This window comes from Bacillus rossius, chromosome 1, assembly GCF_032445375.1.
Source record: "Bacillus rossius redtenbacheri isolate Brsri chromosome 1, Brsri_v3, whole genome shotgun sequence".
NCBI classification, from domain to species: Eukaryota; Metazoa; Arthropoda; class Insecta; order Phasmatodea; family Bacillidae; genus Bacillus; species Bacillus rossius.
In genome coordinates, this window is record NC_086330.1 from 52,498,623 (window position 1) to 52,525,418 (window position 26,796).

Consider the following 26,796-nt stretch of genomic DNA (forward strand, 5'->3'; position numbering starts at 1 on the left):
CGCATTCGCTTGACGGTGAGCAGTTGCAAGTGGTCACACTCGGGCTGACGCTCCATCCACTTCAAAGCAGTCTCGAGGCCGGCAAATGCTTCACTAGCTGATGGTCCAGCGTCTACTTCAACATCAGCAGAAAGTTCTTCTTCCACTTCCACTTCAACATCTTCTCTCACACTTACAACAATTTCATCGTCATTGAGAATTTGAAAACCAGGGTCAGACGTGTCACAAGCCATCCACTCTCCTACATCTTCAGCACTTACTTCTGTACAACCAGGAATTTTTACAATCATTTTTCTTATTTCCTCTAGTGACAACGCATCTTTATCATCATCATCCTCTCCATATTCTTGTTTCTCATTTTCTTCAGATTCTTTTTTTTTGTTCTTCTCAGACGGTAGGCCTTTCAGTTTATTCCACGCACGTCTTAGCGTCAGTGCCGTAACCAAACTCCAAGCTTCCGCTACCATGTAACAGCAGTCCTTTAAATTTATTTTGCTATGATTTGCCAAAACCAATTCTTCATCTTCAGCACCTTCGATCAGCAGTTTTCTCAGCAGTTGCCTTCTGTAATGGCGCTTCATTGTTTCAATAACAGACTGGTCCATGGGTTGCAGCAAACTTGTAACATTGGGAGGCAAAAACGTCGTTTTAAACTGCCCATTCTCTCTTTCCAACAGTTCTGCTGTAGGATGAGTGGGTGCGTTATCAACAATTAAAAGCACCTTACTGCCTTCTTTTCCCACCGATTTTTGGTGCTTTTTCACTTCAGGAATAAACACTTCATCATACCATTCGGTAAACAAAGCTGCAGTCATCCAGGCCTTGGGTTGACTTTTGTAGAAGAGTGGAAGTTTTTTTACGTTTTTAAATGCTCTTGGATTTCTTGATTTTCCTATCAAAAGAAGTGGCAGTTTATGATTTCCAGTGGAGTTGGCACAGTTAAGCACTGTAACACGTTCTTTACTGACCTTATGTCCAGGGGCACTAGATTCCCTTTTAGAAGCCAAAGTGGTTTTTGGTAATGCTTTCCAAACAAGGCCAGTTTCATCGGCATTATAAACAAACTCCGGATCATAGGATTCTGATGCAGTTTTAAATTTTTCAATAAAATTTTCAGCAGCTGCAGAGTCTGCTGAAAGCTTCTCACCAGCCAAATCTAACTCGCGTACACCATGCCTGAATTTAAAATTCCTTAGCCAGCCGTTACTAGCCTTAAAATATGAATAACCAAGCTTTTCTGCTAAGATTTTGGCTTTTTCACAAAGGATTGGACCTGAAATCGGATTTCCCATAGAACGTTGCTGCAAAAACCATTTAAACACGGCATCTTCCAAATTTTTGTTGGTTGCTGTCTTCATTGTTTTCCTGGAGGAACTTCCATCTTCATTTTCAAGCACCGAAACAAAGTTTAAAAGTGTTGACTTACTGTTTTTAATGTCAGAAATTGTTGCTTGTCCAACACCATAAATCTCAGACAACTTCTTACCCGTTACACCTTTATCGAGTTGCTCTATAATTTTCAGTTTGTCCGCTAACGATAGCACAACACGTTTTCTTTTCGAAGCCATGGTATAAAAACAATACAGTACATACGTATTGTACACGCACAAACAAAAGTAAGCCGTAGCGAAAGAGTAGCGTCCTCGAGCAAGGTCAATAGCACACTGGCTAATCAAAACAAACAATGACAGGTGCGCCGTGACTGCAATGCGCCGGAACTTGTCTTAACTTGCCGTTGTGCCTACACACGCGGGAGGAAGTCAGTGTAGGCACAACGGCAAGTTAAGACAAGTCAAGTCAAGACTTGTTTGTGATTCGGATAATCGGCGATTCGGATAGTCGGAGTTCGGATAATTGGAGTTCTACTGTATATATAAATTTCATCTGACAACCTTCTCTACTTGTGTGCTCTCTTAATTTTATGAACCAATTTGTATTTAAAATCACAAAAATGTGTTATTATATGTTAATAGTTTTTATTAACAATTTTGACTTTGAAAATTAGTCTATGAATTGCTTAAATATATATTGACGTGGACCAGGGCTACGCCCTCCCTTAGCCCGATGTGCCACGTCACGTCGCAACTGACCCCCCTCTCCTCCCACCACCAACCCTCTATTCAAACCTCCCGCCCCGTGCGTGTGTGTGTGTGTGTGTGTGTTGGGCGCCCGGCAAGAGGCAGTGCTAGAGTCTGTGCGACGACCGCTTTTATTAAAATAAACATAATGTATAAACCTTTTTATGTAATAAAATATCCCTAATTGTCACGCCTCAAGTTTTAGTAAGTAAGGACGGCGCAGCGCCCCATGCGGGCATCTGCAGAACTACCCGCCAATAGTTTTTAAACTTTAATAAGAAATAACACCATAACAAAAGGTTGTTAATTATAAATAAGTGTACTTAAATTATGTTTGTTTTTTAAATAATATTTAAGTATGTTACCAGACAGCTGCCCGGTAACAAAGCGGGAACTTAACCCTTCCCGGCGGCCATGATGCTTTGGTCTCGGCAGTCCGTTTCCGTTCGCCGCCTGGAGAAGGGGCGGCCCGCGCACCTCGTCGACTTCATCTCTTTTGTTCACTGATCCATTAGTTTCCGTCACATCTTTAAATAAATCTAAAACCTTCTAACTTCTTCGAGGCCTGCTCCAGGTGGTAGACTCTTTCGCCTAAATATTTGTTTTCCATTTACGGATATTTCGTACGTGTAATACGTGATTGAATCTCAAGGCCAGGCCACGCGGTGACCTGGTCAGCCTATAAACTGGTTATCACCCGCAACGGTGTTTTTTAGTACTTTACGTAAAACTCTTTTACCATTTTTGTAACGTGCCTTGTAATAATTCGCCTCTGCAAGTTCGCTGGTAATAAAATCACTAGCTCAGAATGTGTGGTTCAGTGGTCACGTGTATAATTCCCTGAGTTCCGAGGCGTGTGGGACGCCTCAAGAGCCCACGAACACGACACACGAGGGGGGAGATTAGCCTAGCCCCACACCGGTCACGTCACGGCCCTGAGCCGAGAGTTCGTAGCTGGGTCCACGTGCCCTTCCACGTGGTGGCGCCCAAATTACTCCTTTTCGTCCATCTGAAAACCACCCCCTACGACAATATATGTATATATATGTGTGTGTGTATGTATATATATGTATGTATGTATATGTATGTTTGGGGCAACAGAATTTACATAACCCAAATTATGCAAATTCAGTATACCAAAAAATATGTGTGATCTATTACTTTTAACACGAAGGGGGAATTTAGGTGAGGACTATAAGCCGCACAAAACTTGAAGGTGCAAAAATTATTCCATTGCAATCTGTAATTTGCAATCTGTACTTTGCAATCCTTAATAGTAAATATCTTAAATTCAGGAATGGCTCAACATTTATTCTATAAAATAAAAACAAGATAAAATGAAATCTATAACTATTGAAAATATTTGAACCAAACATTTTCAGCTAATATTGAAATATGGGTGTATCTGAAGGATTTTTTTTATAAATTACTTGTAAATTAAGTTTTTAAATTTTAATAGTGGTTTAGATTAATGTTTTGCTAATCTCTACCCAAGCAAAAATACAATACTGCAGAACAGGCTGCTAAGTATTTCATTATAATATTTTAAACAGATTATACCGATCTTAGTTCAACAGACTTAAATACAATTGTTGTAATTGTGTTTGTAAGATAAAACATTATCATCCCATTTTATAAAAGATGCCTGTGTACCCTTTCTCTTTTTTTTTTTTTTTTTTTTGCCTGTCACACAGTAATGGTGGGTACTTGCTGTCAGATTTCAGCAACATAATAGCCAAAGCCGACATCAAGACGCTGGCGGAAAGTGACGAGCAGGAAGTGGTCAGGGAGGTGCAGGAGTTCTACGGCGACTTCCTCGCCGTCAGTCCCCACCTCTTCTCCCTCAACATAACGGGTTGCGTTCAAGGTGAGCGAGGCTCGTTTCTGTCCGCAAATTGAATGTGGCTCCATTATTCACCCACTTGAAAGCATTTCACCCATTACAGGTATCTTAGGGGGTAATTTATTTAATTATTTTGTTAATAATTCTGTTTTTTTTTTTTTTACTGTGGCTGCTGGGGAAGGCCCCCTCCCCGGACCCCTTCTCTTTCCCCCTCCTGAGGGACCACAGTCTGTCACCACATTCTTTGCTTTCTGAACAGTTGCCTTTGAACTATAGTCATAAAACAAAACACAATTTGTTTTGTAACTGTGGCTTGGTGTTTCAAAAGCATTCATGTAAATCACTCTACTGACAAAAGTAGCTCCAGAAAGTCTAGTAAATTTGCAATAAATTTAATAATTTGAATAATTTTCAAGTACTTAAATTGCAATTTCCAATCCATAAAACCTTTTTCACAAACTCATAATCAAAAAGTTTGGTTGTCGCATTATGTTCAGAGTCATGTTAATTTTGGGGTAAATAAGATTTTTGTGTCCCCATCTCTCTTCCGTTCGACCTCACCATTACAGGGCTATACCTTCTACCTGCAAACCACTCAGTCCAGGTGCTTTCTTTTTGAATGAATATCTTTTGTTTACAAATTGTCATTGCTACTGCAATCTTTCGTTGAAAGCTTGAACTGTTTGAAGTTTGTTGCCAGGTTCAGTTTCGACAATTACCAACAGATCCAATACTAAAAAATATACCTGGTGACTACTATGGAAACTATCGCCTTAATGCAACCACATATTGAAATTTCATTGTTGATGGATACTGATGCTTGTAGTCTAATTCTGCTTTCCTCTTAAACTCCAACATTTAGGGGAATATTTTTTAGTATGACCACCATGCAGTACTAACCATAACTGACATGTTTTTTTCTCTTTTAGCACTAGGTAGCTGCACTTAAAAAGCAATCATGACTAATGTATGTAACTATAGTTCATATGCTTCGACAAAAGCTTTTTGTTAAGATTTTGTGGGAACCATAAACCATTGATGGTTTCCAATGCTATGGCGTGGGTGAAATTTAATGACCCTTGTGTCTCCTTAATGGGATGATTTGTTATTTTAGTTTTAAAAAACTATTCCAATGTACTATTTACTTTGATTTACCTGAAAACAATGAGTAGTCTGCATTTATGTTGACATGTGGCTGTCATAGTGTACCAACCATCCAATTTTAGCCCAGTTCCAACCCTTCAATTATAGCCTAGGTCCAACTATAATATTTCAGAAAATTTCTGTGTCTGGAAGCTTTTAAAAAGCTTACATTTACTATGAATAGCAAGATCATTTTGGAAAAAAAAAAATAATTACTGCAACCTGTGTGTTCTCTTCCTGAGAGAGGAATTTTAAAAATGTAGCGTATCTTGACAAATGACAAAACCATAAACATCATTTGACTTGGAAAAAAAACTATTTTATATAAACACTAATTCAACCAGTGTTTTCCATGCTTCATCTTTGTCAAATACATTTTGGTTACAAGAAAAGGCATATGTTGTGGTTGCACAATGAAAAAAACTCTTACGTGGCATACAAATAGGTGCTAAAAAATTTTTTTTTAAGATAGGGAAAGTGGTTTTGAACTTGGACTTCAAAAAACTGCTACTTTCCTATCTGAAGTTGCTTGGCTACTGGATTGTAGCAGCGTTGAAGGCGATTTTCACCAACGTTTCGGTTGATCTGGCATTAGCCATCATCGGGTTAGCTACAACCCAGAAGCCAAGCAACTCCAGATAATGTTTGCGAAAGCCTGCGATCCTTATTAATTGTCCATCTCTCAGAACAAGGAACTAACCCCTAGTTTGAATTGTGTTTGTGAGAAACTAGCCAAATAATTGTAAGTATACGTAGATTGTTTCCACTTGCATTGTTTGAACGGCTGTTTATAGTTCACATTTAGCTGTGAAGGAAATAACTAAATAACATTTGCCCAATGGCATGAACTGATCTTACATTTTATGGCATAGCAGTTATAGGAACTAAGACATGGTGGTATCTATTAAGTCAAGGGAGATTAGTTATGTTAAGAATGACTAACGATTGTGAAGGCAATAGCCTGATATAGAAAACTTTATATATGTTCTCGTTCATTTGATCTTTCATGAGGGTGTGTGTTAGGAGTTCCCACAAGTTTCTCTTGTGTGATTGTCATTAATTTCTATTTCCAGGTTTGAATTGGGACCATGCTCATTTACTAAGAAGTATTCAAGGTATAACAGCTGTTCTCCTGTCACTTAAGAAACACCCCTTTATAAGATACCAAGGATCTTCAGAGATGGCCAAAAGACTGGCAGAGAAAATCAGGGTAACTTTTTACTATTTATTATTATTATTATTATTAAAAAGTTTTACAGTAACAGGCTAACCTTCTTTCGTGATTTAAGTGTTATATAATTTTGGGTGGACATTTTCCATTCAAAAGATTCAAATGATACCTATATATTACAATAATTGTGGTCACGTTTTTTTTATATGCCTATTTCCCTATAATTAATTCTTTATTTTTGATGTATTTACCATAACTACCATACCTATTTAACATATCTACAGTTTCATTACTTATCCCACTTTTTTGTGAACTGTTAAAAAAATGTCCTTGTGTGGCTTTGATGTTAGGTCGAGCCGCAACTAGGTTTTTCAATTAAATTGACTTTCCCAGTGGCTGTATGTGTGTACAGTAGACGTCTGATGATCCGACAAGTTCGTAACTTGCAGGTGCCAGGTTACCAGCACACTTGACTTTTGAAACACGAGGAAGATCACTGTCAAGATGAGATTTTTATAAAGTTAACCATTTAAGCATAATTTAATTATTCTTGATGATACTTCACTATTTCATTGTTCAGGCATCATTCAGCCAATCTCTATGAAATTTCGCACACTTGACCTTTGATTTGAAACATGAGGAAGGTTACTGTGTAAGTGAGATAACGTACAATTGGTGGCGTGCGAGTCTTATCCATGGAGGTATTATTCTATGGAGGGGGTGTCTGTTCTGAAATTAAAGTCAACTGGATAGCAAAACATATTGTAGCGGTATAAAGGCAAATATATATGAATGTTTGTTTGTTTGTCCCATATGCGTTCTTATACCATTCATCCGATTGCAGTGAAACTTTGGTGAGTTATTATGCGCATGCCCACGATGGTTTCTGAGTTAGTACAACCATTTTACAATAGGTGGCTTGCAAATTGTTTTAAAAAATGTGTGTATTTCATGTAGTTTAGTGACAGTTCGTTTGTTTTCGGTGTATGAGGGCACACACATTACAGAATAAAAATGAAACAAGTAGAAACAGTGGCAACTCACAGAATTGAATTGAATCAAATTCAAACAGAGGCATTTCAGTTTGTGTGTGATATAAACAATAGGTGGCGCATGAGTTGTTTCAATCAGTGTGTGTATTTCATATAGTTTAGTGGCATTTTGTATTTTTTTGTTGTATAAGTACGTACTCATGACAAAATTAAATTTAATAAAATATAAAAATGAGATAGAGATAATGATTTAGAAAGATAGAGAGATGTAAAAAAAATATTGAGAATGAGATTTGAGTGAGGTATAGAGAATGAGATAAATCAATAGATAAAAATATACTATATAAAGAGAATAGGTATATAGTTTGTGTGTGTGTTGTGTGTGTGTGTTTTGTGTGTGTATATAAATGTACATTTATATTTGTACCTACTTCAAACAAATTACAAAAAAAAAATTAAATGAGGCAGTAGCTAGTATTTTATAAAACAAGGTAAAACATTGTCATGTACACTTAACTAAGAGCTATGTGGTCAACATTTTGACAAACAATATTTGAGTAGTACCTAATATATTCAACTAAACTGTACTGTTTTATGAATCTCTGCAATTATTAAGTGTAGGGTATGACACTCTTTGAAATTGTCCTGTGTTTTGCTTTGTGACTTTGTGACTAGGAGATATGTTCTTCGTAAGTAGTGATTTTTCAGTCTAGTCTTTGTCCTTAACAATTTTGTGAATTTTTTAATTTGAAGAGATTAGAGGGGTGTGTTTGGTAGGAAGTGCTGACGAAAGAGGCTGCTCTCTTCAATTTTCGGCAGACGGAAACATCTCCGTTGTTGCTCATACTCGATCGGAGAGATGATCCAGTTACTCCACTGCTCAGCCAGGTATTGCAACTCCAGACTTTCAGTTGCTAAGTTTCGTAGCTGACCTCTGAAGTGCAGTTCGTTGGAGTGCCGGCCAGCTACTTTGATGCACACTGGGTCTGGGTTAAGATCCTGTGTAAGGCATGAGTGTGTGTGTGGTGTAGTAGCATCTCTGTAACATTAAGTTTATGGGAGATTGTAAGGCACTCTAAAATTAACTTGCCAGATTAAAAGTGAGGGCAGCAGTAAGCCCAAAAAAATTTTAAAAGTTAACTTTCATTTTAATATTACAAAGTGATGCTTGTTTACATGTGTGTGCTTGAAAAATGGTTATCCTGTACATAGTTTTATAATTAGAGAGCCACAATTATATTGGGGATTCATTGGGAAGCAAAGAAAACTTCAAGCACATATACATTTGCTTCAAGTTGTTGATTGGACTACAGTGCTCTTCACACGCCTTTGGAGTCCCGGAGTCGGTTATAAACAAGACAAAGAACTGGTTAACAAATCCCGTGTAACCCGCCAAAAGACTTGACCTTGTGTTAACCAGAGTCTCTGAGCATTCTAAAAAGGCTTGAATATATATAGGCATGATGAGTCTAGCCTGGAGTGAAACAAATTTTCAAAATAATCATGGCTCTATCCATATGCTATTGGAAAGTAGAGAGAAAAATTCCATAGCTTTATTTCATTGAGTTTTTCAGTGAGCTAGTTAGCGAATACCTTAACAAAACAGTAGCATGTGGTTCATGCCGATGGTTCCAGCAAGAATGTAGCGAGGGGGAATTTTCGTGGGGTCGGACCCCTTCTGTTCAGGAATTAAAATTTAAATAACAAAAAAAAAAGACAGACTAAGAAAATTATAGCAAATTAGCTACATAAGTTTACAGAGAGATAATTTTGGAAGAATATTTGTAATCCTTAGTGGGCTATGTATTTCTTCCCCATTATATCCTGACATGTCTCATTCATAGAAGTGGCAGGAATTGTTCTACCAAGTAGTCTTTATTTAATGCTGGTTTGCACACGTGTTACTGTAATCATTTGTTTCATACAAACTTGACATGTGTGTTTCATGTATTTACTAACATTAATATGTATGTATTCATGACTTGTTTAAACAAAATCACCAAACAGTTGACTTATGGACTAAGTATCAAAAAACAAATAAAAACCTAAAGATATTATGATTTAAGTTTTGTTTTCTCAAGCAAAATCATTACTTAAATCTCTCTCTATGTGTAAATGTTGGAGTTCTATAGTAGTGTAAAAATAATTATTTTTGAAATTCAATTAAATATAATGAATACCAACTCGTAAAACAACAAATGTAATGGTTGTACTGGACCTCCTCCTTCACGAGAGATCATGGTCAATGCCGATGGTTCCAGTGGACGTACCAGGCCATGGTCCACGAGCTGCTCACCATCAGCAACAACCGGGTGAACCTGTCGAGCGTGCCCGGAGTGCCCAAGGACCTGCAGGAGGTGGTGCTGTCTGCGGAACAGGACCAGTTCTACGCCGACGTGCGTATGTTTGCAGGCGTTCTGCTCATAGTTGCATGCCGGGACCCGCTGGCCACAGCGACGGCTTTCTTCGCTGGCATGGTCCCCACCCTCTTTTCAACAACCAGATTATATTTTTCAAACCGGTCTGAGGGCCCAACACATTAATTAACATTAGTAAATTTCTAAAACAATTTTTGTTCTTGTATGTTACTTACAATAAACAAATACAGTATCTTGCACGTAATGAAATGAAGTAACGAAAAATAAGTATTTGAAAAATAGTATTTAAAATGATTAAAAAGTAGAAAAATTTAAAAACATACTTTACATTGCATAGCCTCAATAGAAATAATATTTTATAGTAGGTAGCCTATTTGTGTTCGCATTGTGTTGGCTTCTTAACCCTGATGTTGGCAACTTTATTCTACAATAGCTTAAAAACAACGCGACTTTTCTCGCATAATTTCAGAGTATTGCTAAAATCTTAGCATTTAAGAAAAGTATGTTGTTAATACCAAACATTATTAATAAATAGACATAACAAACTTGTCAGGTGCATAAAAAATTTATTTCATATCAAAACTGTTTAAGAATGATTTTTTTTAAGTGAATATGTGAAGGCCTTTTTAATTTTTAGTATATATCAAGTATCTGATTTTAAAACTTAAGTTTTAAAGTGTTTGAGTATGTATTTTATTTGATGAATTCACACTTGCCTCCTTTTCATTTCATGAGGTAAACAATTAAAAAAATTGTTAAATATGCACCTACTTCATTTTAATTATGTTTATACAATCGCTTACACTAATACTTTCAATTACTATGGTTAAAGCAATGCTTATAAATATTAAGTAATATCACTTCATTACAAATACCTCTCATTATTTAAGGATATTTGATACAATCACATCTTTATTTGAAATAATGAGTACAGATATAAAATTTCTTATCCAACATATTAGTTGATTCTTAGTTTGCTTAGTATTAATTACTTAAATAAAATCACCAAATTTTTTACCCCTCTCATCTTTTCCTACACGAATGCCAATGTAAAAATTTAGAATTATGTAAATATGGCAATATCCATTAACAAAAATAATAAACTAACCACTTTTTTTACAGCCGATGTGATTTCCAAAATAAATATAATAAACCTATATTTATATTACGATTAAATTTATCTTGCCTATACTGATTTAATGGATTACATATTTATTTTTTATTTTTTAAATAATATCAACTCCCTGATCATTGCAGCGCTCCCCCTGCATCCTAGTTTGTCCAGAACTCTGGTGTTCCCCCTACTCATAAATATATGTGTATTGTGTAAAATATTTTCTTTTTTTTTCTTTTTTCTTTTTGGTTAGTGTTAATTTAATTGAACTCTTAATATTTCAGAATTTGTACTTGAACTTTGGTGAAATCGGACAGACTATAAAGCAGTTGATGGAGGACTTCCAGAAAAAGGCAAAGAGTCACCAAAAAGTTGAGAGCATAGCTGATATGAAACATTTTGTTGAAGCATATCCCCAGTTCAAGGTAAGCATTTTATTCAAACAATGGAAGGTGCTTATTTGATATCTTTATTCAGTAGACGTAGTGATGGTGATAATAATTATTTTTGTTATAAATTCAATATACTGTTTATATCTATATTTATCCAGATTGTAGTACAATTATATTTCGCCTATTTTGCTGCCTCTTGGCAGTAATCATGATGACTGTATAGTTATCTTACTAAGTACCTTTCTAACATCATTTGGAATAAAAACCATTTAGTTTGCAAGAAAACTTTGGGAAGCGAGACACATTTCATTTGATGCTGATCACATATCACGCATAGTTTATGCACCCCCACCATACATATTGCAAGCTTAATAGAATTATTTTCGTAGAAGGAAAAGTTAAGAATACTGTTTTAATCTTTATGACATGATTTCAAAGACATTTAAATAATGCTTAATTTTAATATTCCTACAACATTATTTTAAGAAATTGAGTATCAAATGTTTTGTTTACGTGAAAATGTACTGAAATCAGCTTGTACAGTAAATGCTGCGGTTTAACCTTAGAAGTGGATAATCCATCAACAGTTAGCTAAGAGTCAACTGTACTAATACATTTGTATTAAGATGTGTTTGTGTCTAAACAAAGCAAATATTAAAATGCAAACATGTGAATGAAGTATTAATGTGCATTAGTCACTAGGGTTGTGTCTGTATCTTCACCATAAAAAATTGAAAAATTAATTTTCATTTCAACGAGAAATTTTTGGGTGTCATACGAAAATGAATGGTTGTTCAGTTTATAAGAATGCTAGTTACGTATAACTAAAATTAATTTTTTCCAAGAATCAGTATTAGGACAATAATTGTGTAGAAGCAGTGGTGGTAGCATGGTCACATCACCCATCTCTTGACATGTTATCCAAGTTTGATTCTAGGATTATTCACTAGTAGTAAACAAGGCAGACATTCATTGCCATGAGTCAAGACTTTCACTGTGTGCTCAAGTCAATGCATTCTGTCACCTCTCCATTCTCGTCTCGTCACCACTCATTGATGTTGACGAAACATGAAGCATTTATACCTTTCATAATTTTGTGAACAGTTTTCATCATGAAGCAAATCTTAATTTTAGTTTAATTTTCGTGAAAAACCTTAAACTGAATTTTTTTTTTGTTTTAACATTTTTTTTGTATTTATTTTATAATTTAATCCTATGGTTGAAAGAAAACACCTTAAGCAAAAAAACAGTGGCATTAATTGATGAAGAGAGTAAAAGATAATTAATAGCAGGTGTGGCACAACCGTACAGGTCGGTGGCGTGTGGGTGTCGTGTTATGCAGAAAATGTCGGGCACGGTGGCGAAGCACGTGACGGTGGTGGGGGAGCTCTCCGCGCAAGTGGCACGGCACAGCCTGCTGGAGGTGTCGGAGATGGAGCAGATGCTGGCCTGCCAGAGCGACCACTCCACGCAGCTGCAGGTGAGCGCTCGCTTCTCCCCGTTTCTCCTGCAGCCCCGCCCCTAGTTCATTATCAAGCTTCAGCAAATACACTTTTTTTTTAATTCAAAGCAAACATAAAATTATTCACGAATATCAAATATTTTTTTAATTATTGTACCGCATGGCTAGGGCCTGGAATTTTTCGCGATCACGAATTTTGCGAAAATTTGCACGAAAACGCGAAAAGTAAGTACATTTGCGAAAACCACAACATTTCTATATTACACTGCGAATATATCCCTGAAAAGTACCATTACAGTAGAATCCCGCCGATGCGACCCCCCTCTGATGCGTCCATTCCGTTTATATGACCGTTTTTTGAGAAACCGTGAAAAGTTTGAGCAGAGAAAGTCGAAAATTTGAGTAAAGTCGGCTGAAAAACAAGTCTGTTACACTTTGTTGGGCGCTATGTGTTCACGTTTATCTTGGCAAGAGCTGTACTGTAAGCAGGCAGGCATACAAAAGACGGCTAAAAATAGATACCACCCCTCTAGACTGTCCACGCGGCAGTGTCTAGCCGAGCTCGGCGCGTCCACTATCGCATGAAAAGCTGTCACAACTGTCATGTTATCTTACCCGCCCGCACGAAAAGCAGCTGTGGTAGCTTCTGTGAGAGCGTAAGAAACTCGTCCGGCCAGATTGGCGGTAGCGGCGGCTTGACGTCATACGTGACGTGACGCTTACCTCTCCCATTCCCTGCTAATTCTTCAAGGATCATCCCTTCCAGAGCCACAAACCATGTAACCCCCTCCCCCCCTCTTTTTCCAACTAACATTTCAACCTTCTGCGTGAGAAACAGTCAGCATCCCTCTCCCCTCCCACACTGCGTGCGACAAAAGCCAGGTTGTATAGTCCATTCTCGGTAAAATAAATATTTTTATGGGCTTATACGACTGTCCTTCGCCGTTAATAAATACTTTATAAGTTTAAGTTATTATGATACAATTTGTTTATTAGTCACACAGCAGTTTCAGCTGAAAAATCACTAATACCTAGAATTTTATTGAATAGAAAAATTTAGCAGGGCCGTAAATATATTTATTTTACTGCATAGGTACTTTTCCATCTGCATTCCAACGTGTTTTTTTTTCTTTTTTTTTATGCTGTGAAGGGACGTGGAAAAGATAATTGCTTGAGCTGTCAAAATAAACATCGCTGACGGCAAGGGTGGGAGTGCATCATGTCGGTCTGTTGCTGTGATTATCTGCTCCAAAATTGTCACAGCATTTCAGGATAGCATTGTTCTTAAATCCTTCGTTTATAGCTGAATTTTTTCTACCTGATCCACACAAGTTCCTTCGCCACGTTTTGAACGAAAATAACCACCAGCAGGCTAGCATAGCCCAACTCGTGTGACGCGAATTCACTTAGCGCGAGTATTTATCGGAACCCATTGTTTGGGGTATGCGAGTCCGAGGTGTAATATGAATTTAAAAAGTTGTCTTTTTTACACCATAGACTATTTGAATATGATATCTATGCGAACAAAAGGTGATTTTTTATGTATTTGGATATATTTGGGGGGGGGGGGGGGGGAGGTAAAAATTGGCCCGAATTCTCTTTTGCGACCATTCCGTTTATAAGTCCGTTTTTCGGAAAACCGAGAGGGGTCGCATCAGCGGGATTCTACGTATTTGCAGATCACTAATACTCACGCAAGGTTAAAGTATCCTTTAACCCAAGTCTTGTGTTTCAGCATAATTACCTTATTTTTACATAAGCCGTGTTCGTGTATGGTTTTGATGCTCAAAATTGATCTCGGCTATAGTTCGCACTTAGTTTCTCCTCATTTGTGCACCGGGGTTTGTTCAAGTGGCAACTTCGTGTTCCTCCACTCCATTATGCCAATACCGTATTTATTGAATGCAAGCAAACTCAAACTTTTGCACTCTACGAAAAATAAAAGTAATATGATGCCGAATTCTAAACTACCGTGCACACTTGGCCGGATATGAGAACGCGTTTATTGTATTTTGCGAAAAGTTTATAAAATATAAAAATATTATATCAAAGCAAAAGAATAACCTAATATCTTGTATTTATCCAAGTTGCGTCATATACGGTAAAATGTAAACAAAACAAACCTGGTTTGTCCAGGTTAGCCTAACATAGCTTCTACTAACTTCTCACGTAAGCGAATGCTTCCTTACGAAGATCATATATTTCCCAGACTGTGAGAAGTTTTGTTTTGTGTAAAGCTAAACACATATGTTAGAGGCTAACAAATTTATCTTACCGTAGTTGTTTATTTTGTGTAACTTCGTAAATAGCAAGAGAATTAGCAAATAATGATTATGCAGGTACGAAATTAGTCTGCGCAGCGAGCCTGGTAGTGTGCAGGCATGCGTGACTATCATGCAGCCAGCATCTGTTGTTGACGTCACGAGCCGCGACAGCGTTTCCAACGTAGTGACATTCCACTGCTGATATTTATTCACGTGCCAAGTTTAGTTTAGTTGATTGTTTTCGTAACAGCCTGTATGTAGTATGTTGCAACATATTTCTGTCTAGAGTTTGAAAATGCCGAATAATACTTTGAGTGCTCGAGACCGAGCATATCAGTATCAGAAACATGGGTTTTATTGTACTGACAATAGTACAGTGATGTGCAAATTTTGCAACTGTAAAGTTTCATGGGAAAGAAAAGATTCCATTGACAAACACCTAAAGTCGGCTAAGCATGTGGCATCGGCAGCCAAAAAAAAAGAAAATTTGTAGTTGCAGACATCTATAGCAACGTGTCTGTTTTGTGTAACTGTTTGGGATTTAATTGGCTGTTATTATGCATATTAGTCTATTCCTAGTATACATGGATTGTTTATTAAATATGTAAACTATTATATTCAATAAATGCACAATTTAGTCAACATTTAAAATACCAGTAAAATTTCCATTACATAACGAAAATACCGACTTTAAACCACCGCTTTTCTAATTTGAAAGTACCGCTTTTTGCATACTGAAAACACCGAAATTTTCCAGGCCCTACGCATGGCCAATGTGCACACTACCTCTGTCTTGTTTCCCAAACACCGGTTACATACCGCAGTGGCACTGCCAGCATTCAGACAGTTCAAAATTGAAGACTTCGGGGTGTAGATAGTGATAGTAAACGTTCTTATGGATTGTGTCCAAAAGGAAATTGGTGAGAAAAAAAAATTATTCTTTGGTAATGAAACTGTGGATAATGTACACATCTCACAATCAACACCTAAAACTAGAATTACATTGTTTTGATGTAATCTGTATTTACACCCCAGAGGTCCTCAGTTTTGACAAGCGGCCGATTTACACCTGAGATCACTGAACTCATTGGTTCTCTGCTGTTCTGCATCATCCTTCATTAAGAAAGCGACTTCTTCCATAAAAGGATAATTAACCATCAAAAAATTATTTTTTGTGTTCTACTATTATCATTTTTTAATTTTCCAATAGAGCATTGTGGTTTTACAAATAGTTTTTTTTTTTACTGTAAACACATTTATTTTCTATTGTACTCCTTATGTTACTTAAATACTAATTCATACATGTTCACTGGTTCGTAATAGTTCTTTACATAGTATAAAAATGCTTGGTTATTTATCTTTGGTTATTTCCAGAGGATACGAAGGCTTTTAGACAGCAACAAGCTGCGGGAGTTTGATGCTGTCAGATTGGTCATGCTGTATGCCCTACGGTATGAAAAACACACCAACAATGATATTGTGGGGCTGGTAGAACTCCTGAAGAAAAAAAACATCCCAGAGAACCTTACTAAGGTTGTGTGTTGTGTATTTGTGTTGTAAGTAGTTATAAGAACCTTGCATGGCATTAGATCCAGGGAATGAATTGATGTGATAGAGTATTTCAATTAAATTCCGCCCACCAAGATGATCTGGGTTCAATTCCTGGCGAACCCAAATTGTTTTGCTAGTTTTGAATGTGGTGGGCACTGCCGTGAACGAATGCAGGGTCATTTTATTCCGGGTACCCCCTATTTCTCCCACCAATACGTTCTGTCATGCATTATCAGGGTGTTCACATTCTGGAAAGTAAGGAAAAATCAGGGAAAAGTCATGGATAGTAATAGTAATTAGAGGTTAAAATGTCATGCTCCAGTCTGCCATCACCCAGACTGTAAAATCTTTTTTTTTTTGTTTTTGATGTATAGTTTTTATTCATAGTCATACACACTATAAAATGGACATATCCAAGGTTCTGTTTGAACTAGGCCAGCTGTGGGAATGTTTGGAGACTGGATTTTCTTTATTTCTTTCAGAAAATTACAGAGTAGGTCAGTTATTTAAAAAAAAAAAAATGTCAGGGAAATTTGTACATTTGGTCATGGAAAGTAAATTAAATTTTATTGAAATTTTTAATGGACAGCCTGTTGCTCATGATGCAAGAAGGCGGAGCTTGTGATGGTGTCCACATCACCTCTATACCACCAGTATTGTATTAGAACCGTGTTTTCTTAGTTCGTTGGACTCTTGCAGTCTCAGGTCTCACAGTGTCTAATAACTGTGCGACACTAAAGCATGAATCCTTTGCTTTACTAAACCTCACATGTAATTAATTCGGCGTCCAAAATGCTATTCACCTGTGAAAAGTGATTCTCTTAAGTAGGCTCCTAATGAGCAACGTGGTGCATTAATCTAGAACAATTGGCTGTTATTAGTTTTCATGTGTAACATGATAAGAGGCTTGTGAGCACATTATTACGATACGGATACAGTATAAATGATAGTTTGATTGATATTTTAAGGTGGAATCAATTCACTTTAATTCAGTTCAAGAAGTTTATATTTTAATGAAATTCTTTATGCCATCCTGTTTGTTGTTTTTTCAGGCTGTACTAAACGTGTTGGAATATGGAGGTAGTCATGCTCGTCAGAGTGATCTGTTCGGAACGCAAGATGCAGTCGTTAAGATCACCAAAAATATTTTCAAAGTGAGAAACTATTGCAGTTTTACTCTGCTTGTTTTCAAATAGTTGTTAAGATTTGCAGGAAATGTAGGGAACAATACCAATGTACAAAGTGTTGCCCATTAATAATGTTTCTTTTAACTTATCACAGGTACCTATTTACAACTAACTGCATACCTACGTATTGCAAGAAAGAGCTTGCAAAATTTAAGAAATCAGTTATTTGACAACTACTTGTGTTTTAAGAGCATTAAGCAGAGTTGAAAGTGCATTACTGTATGTGTGTTAGTTATTAATTTTCAGTACTGTTCACTAAAATTTTTTGTGAGCAGTAAAAACAGGTGCTAACAATTTTTTTAATGAGTTTGTAACATTGCAATACCCTGCCCTACCCAGCTTTTACAAGTATTTGTAAAAATAATTAATATTGTTACAATTTACCGCGTTTTCGTAAATGATACCCCAATTAAATATTTTTATCACAAACACAGTTTTATTTATTGCCACTACTTATGTCACTTACAAATAATCTAAAATGGCAAATAATCAATTGCACTTAGAAAATATTGCTTCCCCAGTCACTCGTTTTCACACACCTCGCTGGGCCGCACCTCTGGCGCAACTCTCGCCGCAGCACCCCTCGTGGGTATCCGCCGCGGGACTCCGTCGCCGCACTCCACCGCCGCCGACACTTGCCTTCACCGAGGATCCGCCCAATGCCTCGCTCGGAACTTTGCTTGGGACTCCGCCGTGCCCGCGACACTATTGCCCGGAAACTCCGCCGCGGGAGAACTCCTGACTGAACACTCCGAACTGACTCACTCCCTGCCCTGGAACCTTCGTCCAAGGACTTCGCCACTCTGCCGCACCCCCGGCACTATCACCCGGAAACTCCGCCACGGGAGAACTCCCGACTCCACTGAACTCTCTCTCTCTACTCTCTGACTCTCTACTCAGGCATATATATATATATATAGGCCCCAGCGCAATTCCAGAACTCACGAGAGCGGCCGGGGCCAATCGCGTCATCGCGAGCCATCCCGACGGCAGAAATCTCTCGAAAACACGTGTCGGCGGCTCGCGCAACTCCCAGCTGTCCGGTGTCAGTTATGTCTCAAAGGCAGGGCGCCGCACGGGGAGTGGTGGGAAGGAGGGGGGAAAGTGTCAATCCTTGTTATCTTCCAGGCGCGTGCGGCACATATCATATTGCGGCAGTCGCCAGCCTGCTCTGCACCTGCACGTGTCCCGGCCAATGTCACATTCGTAACAATATTATGGTTTCTCAGTATTGCAGAAGATCAACTTATTATTTTTAATATTCTTGTAATTAATTTTGATGTTTAAGTAATTTATTTAGAAAAGCCTCTTACCATCATTTTATTGGCTTTAATTTTGCTAGCTTGGTTATTATTTGTATAAGTGTGAATTTCAGTAATCTGTTGCATTTAAATATTATTTTGTAATAATAATCTTGTGTATGTGTTTTATTGTGGTTTTAAAACAGAGAGTATTGTGTAGAAGGAAAGAAAGACGTGACGTGACACAGTGGCGCCAGGTGCCGAAATACGATAGTTTATTACATCAGGTATAAGAGAGACAGACGTTAGCCGAGACCGTGGGAATATCTGACAGGGGAACCCCAGAACTCAGTGTTATATTAAAAAGACAGAAGGTTTAAGTAAAGTCAGAGACATGTGACAGAGTGAGGGGAAACCTTCAAAGAGGGGAGTTACTTAATGGTTTTTGTAAGAAAAAATTTTGTAGCCAATGGGAAGGCAGTATTTCAGGGAAGCCCCCAGCTAACTGAATTGTCCTATGTGTTTGGTGATGTGCTGAGTTTTGTCAGTCGTTGTTCAAGTACTGTGCCGACAGGATGTGCGGGGTCGACGGCTCATAAAATCACAGGAGCATGTAAGGATGGATAACTTCATGTCTGGGTTCCGGGGCCGTGCCGCAGTTAAATATTAACCTTCTTTTTTTCATCAAGTTTCGGACTTTTGACTAGAATTTGTAGGTCCCAGACGTGCTGCATAAGCACGGGTAGTCCTCTGGCCCGTCTGGATTTATTTCAAATGTATCTGCATACCTAGATGATGGGAGTTGCTAGGGATATTTATTCATGAAGGCTCAGAACAGTAACGATAGGCTAAAGTGAGTGTTTTCTGCCAGATCTATGGTACTATAAAGAACATTAAATAATTTAGTCGTCAAGAAGAGTAAAAGTATAAATTAATGTGAGACTTTTTATTGAGTAATTATCAACAGTTTCAAACAAATCCATAGTCATAAACTTACACAGTACTAGTATAGTAGTATATAGATTTTTCAATTTTTTTTTTTTGTGCAAGGAACAGTCGTCATCTTATCCCGGCATGATTGTGACTTGTTTCAAGTTTTAATAGAAATTTAGTGTTTTTTTTTTCCTTTAAATTTTTATCAATCTGAGCATCACTCTGTGAACTGCCCTTCCCCATCATGTTCAGTCTAGGTATAGGTTAAGAGAAACATTGCAATTTCATCTTATGCTATATTTGAATTTTGTTTACTATTCCCAGCGATTCTTAAACTGTGAATTTTAAACCATTGATTCTGATTCTCATAATTTTATTTTACCAGATAAGAAATAAACTCACATATTGGCACCACAGTATTTTGAAGGATTGACTGTAAAATGGCTTAGAGTGCTTTACAAATACTATTTACTTCATTTCAGAAGTTAATTGTTTATACAATATTGTATGTTTTTGAGTTTTTGAAGAATGATTATGTTGAGCTGGAATTAATAAACCAAGAAAATGACTAAAAATGGTGGTTTGAGACTCAACAAGTACCTTGGCAGAGCTGTGTCTGAAAGTTTGCACCACCGGGGGTGTCTCTCCACCAATCGAGAGTGTGTGATGTCACGCTCTGACTTGTGGCAGGGCCTGTCGGGCGTGGAGAACATCTACACCCAACACACACCGTTGCTGAAGGAGACCCTGGAAGACCTGATCAAAGGCAAGATGAGGGATGGGGCGTTCCCCTTCCTCGGAGGCGGCTACATGAACCGCAGGTCAGCGCTTCAACTGGTCTTTACACTAGTGGACCTTCAGTGTGGTTGCCGTATTTACTCTCTTAAAGCGCCAGCTACAGTTTGGCCGAATTTCCACCCTAAAAAAATAGGTTCTGAACAGGGGGTGGCCTTACTGTTATGTCCGCCAAGTAAAATACGTGAAGCCTTGGATTTAAGCTGTTTTTGCTCCAATGGCAAGGCATGTGGTAGTTATAAATTCAAAAACCTTAGGATTTCCATATGATTACATGCTGAAATAGCATGATTTTCTTTGCTACTGCAATAATAATTGCTTAGTCCAGTGATTTGTTTGACTTACCAGTACTATAATATACAGTCTGATGCAGCATGCAATGTAATTGACTCATGCAGTTATGAATCGTACCACAAATAAACAAAAGATAAAATATATTAAATATTATAGAATAGTTTAAATTATATTAAAATGTGTTTAATCACTCTTGTGTAGTGACCTTGAAACTTTACAGTGCACATCTCTTTATGCTCCTATCTCCAAAGGTAAATGTACTTATTTGAATTGAGCACATACTGTAACCTCCGTTAGGGCCAAATAAACAACATTAAAAATTATTCAGAACAAATTGCAAACAAATGAGAAACAGCAAAAATACCCTTATTGTTTACCAGACATAGTCACAGAGGCATTGCAAGACCCTTAATCCAAAACGTGGTTTACTCAAGGTTAGTGAAAAAGTACAATTCAAATTCAGAAGAAGAAGAATAAATAGGACAAAGAATATTTAAATAACACTTAAATTCTGGTCAGTGGATTTTCATAACAATGCCAATGCACGTGCAAAATTCAGAAACTATTTATAAATTTCAGCAGTCAAATAGTCATGCTGCAGTTCCATTACTAATCAGGTGCTGGTAAGTTTACATGTGAAAACTGCTTGATGTTTAATAAAGGGCATGGGAACAGAATTCCGCATGCTATGCTCTTCGTTCCATAACTAGCACTAGCTGACAGTTTAATGACAGGGCTGTGTTTAGGTTAAAGACTAATTGGCAGCAATGGCAACTTCCTCCTGTCCTCAGACTCTGGCCAAACATGCATTACTTGCTGTATAGATATGTTCAGTTTGTACATCACACAGTTTTTAAAAACAAGTGTGTGGCCATTATTCAATGTTGTAGCTTATACAAGTATAGTTTTAATCCCATGTAATAACTTTTGCATTCCTGTATTTTTTAATGATCGTACATTGAAAGGTCTGAATTAGGCACATTTGGGACTACAGTACAGCCATGCCAGATTATCGAATGTCATCATAGTTTTAACAGGAATACCAAGTGTGAAATTGTGATACCTATGTGAAATGCAATGCACCAAAAAACAGGAAACACTGTACTGAAATGAAAACTAACGGTAATGATAAACTCTGAGCAAACTAAAATTGCCAGTGACTGGCCAAGGTCAGCAGTCAAAATCAACTTTAAAATTTTGAACATGAGCGGTTCGATTGGTGCTGGATTACAGAATGTGCCCAACTATAGAATGCAGGATTAAAGACATTTAACTGTACTTTTTGTTATTTCCATATTTAATACGCAGAACGTGTTGTTTATTGTGATTTTACCAAAATGTATCAGAAGCAGTAATTAATGTACATGTATTTAACTTTCTTCAGACCACTCATGCTAAGTATGTATTGGAAGTGTATAGTATACTCTATACTGTATTCATCTCAACTTTCAGGAAGTGGCTAGTCGACTGTAGTAAGTCATATTAAGATAAAATGCTTATTATTATAAGCACACCACGTAAGCGAGGCTCATGTTTACTTCAGAACGACGCATAGCACTTAACATGCCAGAGAAAATTTTTTCCCTACTTTAAGTTTGAAGCAGCTGATTAATTGAAAGGTTGACTATTGCAGCCTGATCAGTGCTTAGGGTTTAGTAAACTACCTAGAACTAGGTTACAGTATTAACAATTATCTGTTGAAATTATATGTACAACTCGCGCAGGCTAGGAAGGGCTTTGAGACGCGCAGGTTGTGATACCGCCCCCCTCGGCGGTCAAAGCGGCGCCTGTGCTCTAATTGGCTGTGCCTGCGAAGGCCATCGATAGCGCACGGCTGTCTAGTAGACTACTACCGTGCGTGAATATATCAGTCTTCCTCTTTCCGTGGTTGTGTTGTGTACGTATTTAACAGAGTAGGCTACCGCGAGAATTGTCGGATTATGTGTGCACGTTCTCTTGAGGTATATACGTAACAATGCCTCCAATACATTCGAAGCTGAAACACAAGGTTCTGCATAGTCAAACGCGAGAAGTTATTGCGAATGTGATTGAGTTCATGAACAATGAAAAAGCGGCTCAAGAGCCTATCATCCCTTTTGCCGAAGCACGAAGACGTGTTGCTGTGGCTACAGGCGTGTCTACAAATGTAGTTACCCAGATTACCAAAGAGATGCAGCGTATTGCAGTCGGCGAGGGCACACGTTTCGAAACACCAAACAAGCATAGGACGCGTACGAAGCATGTTACGGGACTTGACGATTTTGATAAGTGTGTTGTGCGACGAAGTATTCACAATTTTTATATAAATCAGAAAATCGCCCCTACTATCCCAAGACTACTACAAGAACTACGAAAGAGTATTGGTTTTAAGGTAGGAGCAACAAGCTTACGAAAAATCGTACGAGAATTGGGATTTAGATGGAAGAAAACGAGAACAAATCGTTCTGTACTTACAGAGAGACAAGAAATAAGATACAAACGGATTGCGTATCTAAGAGAGATAAAGGAAGCTAGGCAGCAAGGCAGGCCTATAGTGTACATGGACGAGACGTATTTACTGAGCTCGCACTGTACAGAAAAATCATGGAGTGACGAAAGCAATGCAGGCCTGTTGAAACCCGTATCTAAAGGCGAGCGAGTGATAATTGTTCACGCAGGTGGCGAAATGGGTTTTATCAAGGATGCGTTGTTAATGTGGCGTTCAAAGCAAGCTACGGGTGACTATCACAATGAAATGAACGCCACTAATTACGAGAAGTGGGTATTAGAGAAGCTTATACCTAATCTTCCAGAAAACAGTGTTCTGGTAATAGACAACGCACCGTATCACAATAAACTCCGTGAAAAGTGTCCTAACTCCAACTCCAAGAAAGAGGACATGAAGACATGGCTACGTGAAAAAGGTATTTCATTCCGGCCCGACATGTTGAAACCAGAGTTGTACGAAATAATAAAAAAACACAAAGAACTACATAAGAGTTACGTTATTGACGAGCTTATGTCACAGCACTCTCACCGAGTTTTACGTCTTCCTCCATACCACCCTGATTTAAATCCCATCGAACTCATCTGGGCGGACGTTAAACAGTGGGTTGCGCAACGAAATGTTGATTTTAACATTAAAAGTGTTATCGCTTTGTGCAATCAACGGTTCTCCGAGATAGATCAGGACAAATGGAAGTCAGTATGTGCACACGTACAAACAATTGAAAACGGATATAGAACACAGGAAGGGGCAATTGATATCGCTGTGGAAGAAGTGATAATTAACTTAGGCGAAGAAACTGACACTTCAAGTGAAGCTGATAGCTACAGTGATGACAGAAATCACTCTGAAAGGGACAGCGAGTTGTCGGGCATTGAAGAACTGCAGTAGGTAAGTAACCTGGAAAATGTATTTTGGTTTCAGTGTAATGTATACTGTATATACGTGTTTTGCTGTGCCGAAAGTAACCACTCTGAAAGGGATAGTAAATCAAGTATTACAGTAGGCGAACCAACTACATAACAGCCGCATGATGTTTTCAGTATGGTGTGTACCGTACACGTGTTTTCTTTCCTTTACACTCCCCTCTTCGTCACCAAGAAGGGGGGGTACTTCAGCTGCGCAGTAGAAGCTAGTTTTCGTCCGTTTTTAATCTCCATCAAAACCTTTCCTACAGCGAGCCTGGTGTATGTATGTTGAATTACAGTGCATCTTATATTGGTAGGTAATGTTGAGGATGACAAGAGGGCGGCAACTTAGAATTGATGGTGTCTTATATTTAACATCTTCATATATATATGTAATTTTACCCATTGGAAATGTTACTGTGTGGTTGCTGATGATTGCTCGGCTTTGTTGGACTGGCAGGCCGCAGGAGATCATAGTGTTCATGGTGGGCGGGACCACTTACGAAGAGTCGCTGGCAGTGCACCAGTTGAACAGGAGCAACCTGGGGGTGAGCATCGTGCTGGGAGGAACCACGGTTCACAACTCGGCCAGCTTCCTCGAGGAGGTGCACACAGCGACACAGGGCGTGATACGAAGGCACGTCCGCCTGCGCAACATGTGAGCTCGCAAGCTCACGTTCGTGTCCACTCGCATCCACTCGCTCATCGGCACTTCACGTTGATACTTGTATGTATCCATTGATGTACAGTATTACTTCACCCAGATATGTTTCATACCAAGTACATCCAGTGTTTTTTTGGTATTGTGGTAGTACTCTCAAATGACTTGGCAATTTTTTTTAGGAACCCTTACACTTCCCCAACTTTAATCCCCTTATTCCATTGTTGCTATGTACTTGGAAAAGAAAATAATAGCAACTCCCATTTTGTTACAACACACATATTATGAGCAGGACCTAATAAATCACATAAACTGAAAAAATAATGCAATGTTTGATGCTTTGAAGTTTAAATGGGATTTCATAATTTTTTTCATCTTTTACACAAATTTATACAATATAAGGCTTTCAATTTAACAAATGTTACGTTTTTTTAACATTCTCGGCCAAAGTATCTCAAAAAATTACACTGTAAAAAAATGCATAGAATAAAACAATTGCAGGAATTTTGAACGAAAAGTTACTATGGTAGGCTTCGATTATCTGTGGGCAGGTTATCCAGTTTGCAGGTTAACTGTGCCATGTTTCTCTTTAATAAACCATAAAAACAAAAATAATTTTTTACTTATTTCCGTGTACGCACAAGGCACTTGTGTAGCAATAAATACAATGCAATGAATTAGTAATGGAAAAAAAATTAATAATGTGGTGAAACAATAAACAATATTTTGCTCTTTCCTCAATAGCTATTTGCTCCCTTCATTGCATAATTTTTGATGACGCCCAAGTGTTCAGCAAATGTTTATATCCCGCCATCCTGTATGTCAACAGCAGCTCTGGAGAGGAAAGCCAGAAGCTTTCAGGGCTAGTAAACTCAATTTTGTTTTAGGTATTTATATCAGTCTTTTCCGGTTTTAAAAGCACTGTTCACTATGCTGTCTTTTGATGACTAAATAGATCATTGACAAAACTTTTCTGCACCTTAAGAGATAAGACATTTATAAAATACTAATTCTGTAAAGTTGTTATTAAGCAATAGCAATACGTTATTTATTTATTTTTTTTTTGGATTATAAGCAGTGGCGAGGCGTGAGGTTTACATGAGGGGAAGCAATAACTCCATTCACACCAAAACATGATGAGGTTGGGGGGGGGGGGGGGTCTGGAGGCCCTCCGCCGGGAAAATATGGATTTCAAGGTACAAAATGGTGCTATTTAAGTAGTTTTCTTAACTGAACATTGACTATTCCACAGGTAGAAAAATTGACATTTTTTTTAAATACATTATTTTTGAAAAATAATGATTGACTTACATTATTCTGATAGTAAAATACCTACTCTACATTACTTATATACTAAGTGGGAGTGGAGTATCATCGTACGCCCACAAATCCCCCACGCACTGCCAGCCAACAGCCCACGGGAGAGATGCGCGCGCCCCGAGAGACGACCGCCGACTGAAACGCGACATCGCCACCTGCCCTGCCGAACTGTGGCGGACATAGCCGAAGCAGTCGGCGGAAAAATTCCACAGTCTGCTTCGGCCATGTTCGCTCCAGTTCGGCAAGAAAGCGTTACCTTCGTAGCTTCTACCGCGTATTTTTCCAGCCAATCCCCTCCCTGAACCTTTGTACCATGCCACCCCCCCCTCCCGAAAGGAAACTACTGCGGCAGCCTTCCTGCTGAAAGCGGTCCTGCCAGCGCTTCTAAACCTAGCAACGCTTCTAAAACAGCATGTTTTTGTGTCAACGAGTTCTTTTTTTATAGCGCACAGCGCACAGTATTGGGTCCCAAGAAGATAGTGTAAAAAATACATACACCTAACTGCACGAGCCAAAGTAAAATACTATTCTGAATAAAATATTTATTTAAAAAATACAATGTCTGGAAACTGCCTGGGCAAGCA

At 38.1% G+C, this 26,796-nt stretch overlaps 1 protein-coding gene across 4 annotated transcripts in view; it reads left to right on the forward strand.

The window, feature by feature from the left end:
- Positions 1–25,633, forward strand: part of LOC134536052 (vacuolar protein sorting-associated protein 45) — a 31,725-nt gene extending 6,092 nt beyond the window's left edge. For 3 of the 4 annotated variants that reach the window (XM_063375598.1, XM_063375583.1, XM_063375605.1), the window contains exons 3-11: positions 3,796–3,945; positions 6,138–6,274; positions 8,005–8,115; positions 9,489–9,623; positions 11,004–11,144; positions 12,454–12,591; positions 16,212–16,370; positions 17,441–17,542; positions 20,440–20,977. In XM_063375598.1, the coding sequence (XP_063231668.1) occupies positions 3,796–3,945; positions 6,138–6,274; positions 8,005–8,115; positions 9,489–9,623; positions 11,004–11,144; positions 12,454–12,591; positions 16,212–16,370; positions 17,441–17,542; positions 20,440–20,814 (1,448 nt within the window). In that variant the 3' untranslated portion in view covers positions 20,815–20,977. Of the gene's footprint in view, positions 1–3,795; positions 3,946–6,137; positions 6,275–8,004; positions 8,116–9,488; positions 9,624–11,003; positions 11,145–12,453; positions 12,592–16,211; positions 16,371–17,440; positions 17,543–20,439; positions 20,978–24,691 lie in introns of those variants that run through there. The other variant, XM_063375590.1, reaches the window with a different exon arrangement.
- The last annotated feature ends 1,163 nt before the right edge of the window (positions 25,634–26,796 follow it).